General features: G+C 38.3%; 1 protein-coding gene across 1 annotated transcript in view; it reads right to left on the bottom strand.

Moving 5' to 3' along the window:
• Nucleotides 1-167: 167 nt before the first annotated feature.
• CYTH3 (cytohesin 3) overlaps nucleotides 168-7546 on the bottom strand; it is a 52072-nt gene continuing 44693 nt past the window's right edge. Inside the window, exons 10-13 of the mRNA XM_040574530.1 lie at nucleotides 5066-5142; nucleotides 4917-4988; nucleotides 4664-4818; nucleotides 168-3701 (exon numbers count right to left, since the gene is read on the bottom strand). Coding sequence (XP_040430464.1) covers nucleotides 3629-3701; nucleotides 4664-4818; nucleotides 4917-4988; nucleotides 5066-5142 — 377 coding nt within the window. The 3' untranslated portion in view covers nucleotides 168-3628. The remainder of the gene's footprint in view (nucleotides 3702-4663; nucleotides 4819-4916; nucleotides 4989-5065; nucleotides 5143-7546) is intronic.

Raw genomic sequence — 7546 nt, 5'->3', positions numbered from 1 at the left:
AAGGGTTTTCTCTGTAACCTGATCATTTAAACTGTTGTGGCTAAAATAAGGGCACTTGCAAGAGCAGTTATAATCCATGCTATAAAATTGAATCACCCTCTAGAAAGAAAAAAAAAGAGCAATTATCTTGCATATACTCTTGAAAAAGGAGGAGCTATACAACAGTATATAGTTTCACACTTTATTTTTGAGAATGTCCAGGTTTAAGTAACAGCTTTTGATGATAAGTGAAAAGATTAATATTGCAGTGGATTTACACAGAACATTACATTTTTAACAATGATCGATACAGAGTATTTGTCATGCAAATCACCTGTGTACACCAAGTAATACTTATATCAATACATATCTGTACAGTATTTACATTTTATATTTAAACTCTAACTAGAAACATTTTCCAAGAAAATATAGAAATGAAACTGGTAAGCCACAAGTCTTAATTTGTAGCATTTGGTCTACAACAGACCTAGCTTTTCCAGCAAGCATATCTACATAGATATGTAATAAATCTTAAAAAATAGGCATTGTTTTTATATATGAAGCATTATAAATGCTGCTTGGTTTATAAAGGTTCAGTTTTGTACCAGTTTAAAACTGTTCAAAATGTTAAGTGATTTAGAGCTTATTTTGTCAGAATATTGTAAAATTTAAGTCAGTCCAGCTGAGCTTAAGTATTATATACAGTTCTCTCCCTAGATTGCACTGGCAGCATGGCTGAAGTTAGTGGCCAAACGGTTTAGGTATTCAGAGAAGCCGTATGTGTGGCAGAAGCAGTAGCGGCTCTTGCTGGCCCCTGTAGTTTCAAAGGGCAATGGTAAAGAGCTGAAGAATTTATGCAAATTTCAGCGCAACGGGAAGGGAGAAGTCTGCTGTCCCCAAAGGACTTTTCCTCAGCCTGGCCAAACTGTAACAGGTATTGCTTTAGGCCACAGAGCAGCTAGTCTTAGTAGCTACACCTGGACTTGAAGCCCAATAAAAAAGGGAAAGGTTGAGAGATTTTTCTTCACCCTCATGGATAGTACCTGACTTGGCCAAAATTTTCACAAGCCACTTTGTTTTACTGGCCTCGTGGCCAGTGGAAATTCTGGGCCAGTTTCACTCCCCGTTAATACTGTTACAAAAAAAACATTTGAAATCAAATATTATCACACAAAAGAATGATATTCCATTAGCTTTGGTAAATTAAATAGTTATATTGAGCACCACAAATAGCTGGTTTAGATGTTGCATTTTAATGCTAGAAATGATGTATTTCCTGCTACGATATCCTCAGTTACATGTTAATCTAAATAATTTCTGCAGGATATAAGAACTTCAAACCAAATACAGCAAATAAACTCTCAAGGCATTTCCTTCATGCTTACAGGTAGACACCCTCACCTGGCTAGATAAACAGATTTTCTTGAAGGTGATATTTCAGAATATAATAATTGATTTAAAAAAAAAAAAGTGCTTCATGGCTTACTGTTTTTGTAATCTCACATTTCTCCAGGAATACTTTATTTGCTGCATTTCACCATTACACTCGTCAGTACCACTGATTCTGGTTTATCACTATTTGCATTACAAATCTACTTGTCCAAAGCTAAAACTGATGTATGCACTGCTTGAAAACAAAAATTGAAGTTGCAGAGCAGAAGACTCAAGTCATTAGGTTAGCAGCTGTGTAACCATACTGCTTTCCAAACATAAGATGTACAACTTAATTCGTTTCTATAAAGAGTTTAAATGGCTACCATTAAGCAAAGATGTCCCCACGTTGATACTTACTGTTAAGCAAAGATTCTACCTCCTTTGGCTGAGGTTTGCTCCCCTACTCACATTTGAACATCCATCCAAGTAGCCTACAATTCCACATGCTCGGGGAGTATAGAAATAGTATATAGTATAGAAAAGGTTCCTCCAGGCTCTTCCTCTCAGCCTTTTTTTGAAGCATGCAATAAAGCAAAATATTCACAGGCTGACATTCCATGCAAAACAAGGCAAATTAGTAAGACAGGAACCACAAAACTGACTGTCCTTTAAAGTTAAAATGAGATTTGAAATAGATCAACTTAGTAAGTGTCTGTTTTTCCCAATGCAGCATAATTTTCTATCATGTATCCAGAGCTGCTTCTGTTAACTCCAAGAAGCAAAACTGCTTTGACAACATACTGGGTCACCAAAGCATTTGCTGGCACAGTAGGCATGGCTCAGGTTCAACAAGTTTGTGAAAAAAATGAGTACTAACAGAAGCAGCAGGATTCAAACAAACACTATGTCCCCACTGCAAAATGAGGGGCTTGACCTTGAGTGTTATGCATGCACGCTGTCAATAGAAAAGCACTGTAACAGAATCTGCCAAGGCAGTTTGTATGTTACTGAAAGACCATCAGAGTAGGACTGCAGAAAGATCTTCCAGAAGTTACAAAAAAACATGTGGGGGTGGGAGTTTAGGTGCATTAGATAACACAATGTTAGATACAGATTTTGTTCTTTATGTAAAAGTAAGGATGTCTACTCACTTCTTCAATGACTGAAGCACAAGTCTGAAAAATCGCCTTTAAGAATGTAATGAAAATATTTAACTTTTCTGTATGTTCAAAGTTTGCTATCAAGCAAAGGAATGAATGCTGATGCCTTAACTATCTAGGGCTGTATCTTACAGAAAGAATACACCTTCCTGTTTTTTCCCTTTAAAAATATTAAATGCATGTGAAATTATTAGGGGGTGTTTTCACATGCAAAGCCTAACGCAACACATGCAAGCCCTGTCATCTTATTCCTTTAGTAGTAACTTAGTGTTAGTTTAACTACAACATACCTAAAACATAAGAAGGATGTTACTATATAAAAAGCAGATGAAACTGGTCATTAAATCTTACTGCTTATTGTGCATGAGCAAACTGGAATGAGTTTTAGCCTACTGGCAAATATCAAACCACATCTGTACTCAGTGTCATGCCTACAGACAATCCTTTACTGTTGGGACCTGCATATTTTTCAGTGCATTCAACACAAACCCTTTGGCACAACTAGTTAACTACGTAGCTGCCAGTCCACCACTCAGCTGCACTTCTGAAGAAGAAAAGCTATTTCCATCTAACGCAGGAGCACATACTCTAAATGAAAGCTTCACTCAGCTGGTCATTTACTGCGAGATGCACAAGATTTAAAAACTGCTACTGAGATTGTGGGTTTTCTGCTTACAGAAAAATTAAGTGCTAGATCGCCCCCGACTCCACTTTGTAGTGCTGCATTTAATGGAGATTAAAATAATTTCAATTGCTCCTCCATTTACGGACAACGAGCTCAAGGAACAGGTACAGCATATTAGCCTGGAATTCCTTCCCCGCCAATCAAAGTAAACTGGAGCTGTAACTAACACAAGCAGAAACAAGGCTTCCATGTTTTCAGTTGAATAAAGTTCCAACAAAATCATCCTCTGGGATTTGAAGCTTACTTCAAATTATATGCCAATAACTATTTACCTTGAAAGGTCTTGCCAAGTTTTTATGTCATAGTAGAGTATATATATATATAAAATTTACAGTTAATGTCTTCACTTAGTGTGTCCAATTTTTACATTATCACTCAACTGTATGCTCATTTATAAGTTGATGCATGTATACAAGCCGCTGATCACGTTCTATTTCTTGTTTGCAATTCTTCGTTTCCTTGTTGCCAGCATATCGTAAAACGGATCCCTGCTGATACTTGCTCTAGAAGAAAAGGAATCATCAGTTTGGTTAACAAACACCCATTTCTGAAAACTAGAACTGTTTTGTTCTCTCTTCCCTTTGAATGACTCCACACTTCTAATCAGATAATGGATTGCTGACCTAGAATCACAGAACATCCCAAGGTGGAAAGGACTCACAATAATCACCGAGTCCAACTCCTGGCTTCACACAGCACCATCCAAAAATCAGACCCTATGTCTGAGAGCGTTGCCCAAACGTTCCTTGACCTCCATCAGGCTCGGTGCCATGACCACTGCCCGGGGAGCCTGTCCCATTGCCCAGCCACCTCTGGGTGCAGAACCTTTCCCTAACACCCAGCCTGACCCTCCCCTGTCCCAGCTCCACGCCATTCCCTTAGGTCCTGTCACTGTCCCCAGAGAGCAGAGCTCAGTGCCTGCCCCTCCACGCCCCTCGTGAGGAAGTTCTGTAGGCCTCTAAGCACCAGAAACATTTATTTTAAAATAAGATCATATTCAGCTGTGACTTGTTAAGAGTTCATACCTTCCTCTTGAACATTATTTATTCCTTTAAGTGTGGGTCTGCTTTATAAATCTTACAAGAGGAAGTCAAATTATCAAAGTTCAAAGCTACACTGTGAACATGCTCAAGATAGATGTCACTGAAGTTAATTAGTAGTTGAAGAATTTAAACAAAATCACAGTTAAAGATAATTCACACAAGGCTTTAAATTCACTTCAAAAAAAAGAAAAAAAAATCCACATTTTCCTCATTTGAGTTAGGAGCACTACTATTTCCTTAGGACCAGACAGTAAATGGAGACTTATCCTGATCTATCAACCCCATGTAGCTTTTCATTAATCCTAGAGGACACTGCCACATCAGAACTCTTTAAGTAAGTTAGAATACAAATTCTCTTAACACCTTACTCAGAGAAGAGCTTACATTTCATTTCTGAAAGACATTTAGGACTCAAAACTCACTTGATAGATTTAATCCATTCTTCTTTTTCTTCTGGGGTGGGAGCAGATATTCTATACACTACATGGTTGCCTTCTACCACTCTACCATCAGCTTCGGTTTTACAGGCTTTAATCACTTGCCCTTTATGACTGGGGTTATAGAGCTCAAAGCAGTTCTGGAAGGTAGAAATGGAAAAATAAATTTAAAAAGCAAACAAAACAACAAACAACTGGCAATCATCTTCAGTAAAAACTTATAATGAAGATATCTTACTGGTTTTCTAGGGTCTTCAACTTCTCTTATGCTAAGGTTTTCTAATGGAATAATCCCTCTAGGTTCTTTGTCCTAAAAATGAGGAAAATATCACATTAGCCCCTTAAATACCTGGATTACAATTGAAGCTCACTGCAATATATACTCACTGTTGTATATTCAAAGTAATACAGGCAATTATCAGTCAGAATAAACCATCTTCGTTTCCATGTTTTTACTCTTCCCCCTATAATCAAAAGGTATCGATAAATTAAACGTGTGTTGCTGTCAAGGCTTCAGTAATGGATAAGAAGAAAGTATTTAGTTTTGTTTTTCAAAATATGGCTTAATTAATTGCAAATGGATCAGGCACAGATGAGCTGAGATTAAAAGAACGTGTTTCTGTAGCTCTTGTATTGAGATCAAACTCCTGAGACTGCATTAACTATGGTGCTGCTGACCAGCCACATGAGCTTTATGCTGTAAAGCTGTAAATGTCTCCTCTCTTACACGTTCACTCGAGTCCAGGCCTGCTCCCTCTGTCCATGTAGTCACAGTTATTTCAAAAATATTAATTCTTCACAGCCCTCAGAAATACAGAGCCAGTGCTGCTATGGGAAAGGAGGCTGAACAGCAAACCCAGTAACTGGGTTTCAATGACAGGACCAACCCTCTCCACAGCCTGCCTTTTTACAAGGAAGGTGTCTCATCAGTAAAATTAGTGGTGTTTTATCACCTTCCTTGCACTCCACTCATGACCATGCATGTGATTAAGAACCTCTCTCTAGTACTAGATTTAATATCAAGCACATCAGATGCTTACAAACTTCACCGCTTGCAAACAGAACAACTCTGATGAGTCATCAACTTGGAGCAAATGCAGAAAATGCTACACCAAAATGTACCATTTGTAGTGACTTTTCACCATTTATTGTTTTAAAAACATGTGCTTTTTATGGGGAAAATATGTAATGGAATAAACCTGACAAAAGCCATAGCTACTGCTCCAAAAATACCATTTTTCCCCCCACATTAGTGGTTTAGAAAACAGCAACCACTGAGATGCTCTTTCTCCCACCTGTTAACGTCAGGCTGTATGGAACTGATCCTTTCAGAAACACACATTGTCTCAGACTTTTCGCCTATTGCTCTGCAGTGTGCTACCTCACAACCTCTCCAGTATTCTACAATTACTATTTTCAGGACTCATTTTCAGGAAAGACAATAGTAGATAAAGAATTCACGTGTTATCAACATACAGGCTTAGTGCCACCATAGTTACATGACTTCAGGATTATGTCACCACCTGTGCATCATCCATTCAGCAATGACTTCACCTCATTAACCCAAATGTCTCAAAATAGTTGATCTTGCTATTGAACACCCTGGCATAAAAGAGTACCATGATATACACAAGGCCCCCAATTTAATTTAAGTCATGTAACTAAATTTAAGACAAACATATTTTTTCATCTGCTCTTCTTGAGATAGTTGGAACTTTTTTGATATAATCCTCAATTCTAGGAATACTGTTATTTTTTATACCAGTCTACTATGTATTTGCAATGCAGACCAAGTCTTGTTGAATGTTGTATCTTCATTTCAGTTGGTTTTATGACCTATGTGTGTTAGCACAGTGCTAACACACTGCAATGTTCAATGTACTCAATAAATTGCACGTTTCCACTACACGCACACATATCTCAAGAAAAAATTAATCTGCAAGCAGGTGTGGTGAAATAAGAGAAGGCAAAATAGTGCAAGATGCAGAAGCCGTGACAGAATGGATGGTTGAGTGAACTGGAGACAGTGAGGGAAGAATTGGTGGCATTTTAGTATGACCACTGTGACAGTTCCTTAAATAAATCATTGTAGAAACAGTCAAACTGGCACATGAGTCACTAGAAAAATTCCCATCACCTTGACTAAGAGCTGGTTCAAGTATCAGGAAGTATTTGGGCCAGGAATGGAAAACCAGCGAACTTTAGCTTGATTCACTTCTGGATCAATGAATAAGCAGCAATCAAGTCAAGATGACTGCCAGGGCAGTCCTTCCTATCGCCGTAACAGGATCTGTTTTTCAGGTATTCTAAGGTTCATTGCAGTGTTCATTGCAGCTCCCTTCTCTCTCAGCCAGCCAGTAGCTCACCAGGTCACAGCACTCATGCGAGCTGTGGAATTGCAGCACAGGTCCCTATTCCCAACCAAGCTATGAGTTACTCTTCTCCTCTCTTCCAGAAAAAAAAAAAGCAGCGAGGCAGGATATTTTTTCCCCAAGATAAGCAAGTATTCTAATATAGAAATCTCTATATCCCCACCCCATTACTTAGTTGCAGCTGTCAACAGCACAGAAACTCTAATAAAAAGCTTGAAAGGCAATCTAATCCGTACTCATCAAGTTTGCAGGGGTCACCATACAACGTGTTTAATATGCCTTTAAAAATGGGCTAAAACCCAAGAGGCTGGTTGATAAGGCTTTGGGGATCATAAGCATGGCATACAAGATTAATGGTAAGAACTACTGATAACAAAACATTCTTTTCCTCGGCCGAGACTGCTGTAGGCTCACAAAACAACAGCACAGGGGGTTAGTACTGTGTTTCATATCTTATTCCAGTTGCCAGCCTCTTAGACATTAAAACTGAAAGGAA

Source organism: Cygnus olor, chromosome 15 (assembly GCF_009769625.2).
Source record: "Cygnus olor isolate bCygOlo1 chromosome 15, bCygOlo1.pri.v2, whole genome shotgun sequence".
Taxonomy (NCBI): domain Eukaryota; kingdom Metazoa; phylum Chordata; class Aves; order Anseriformes; family Anatidae; genus Cygnus; species Cygnus olor.
This window is presented reverse-complemented; position numbering and strand designations above follow the sequence as displayed.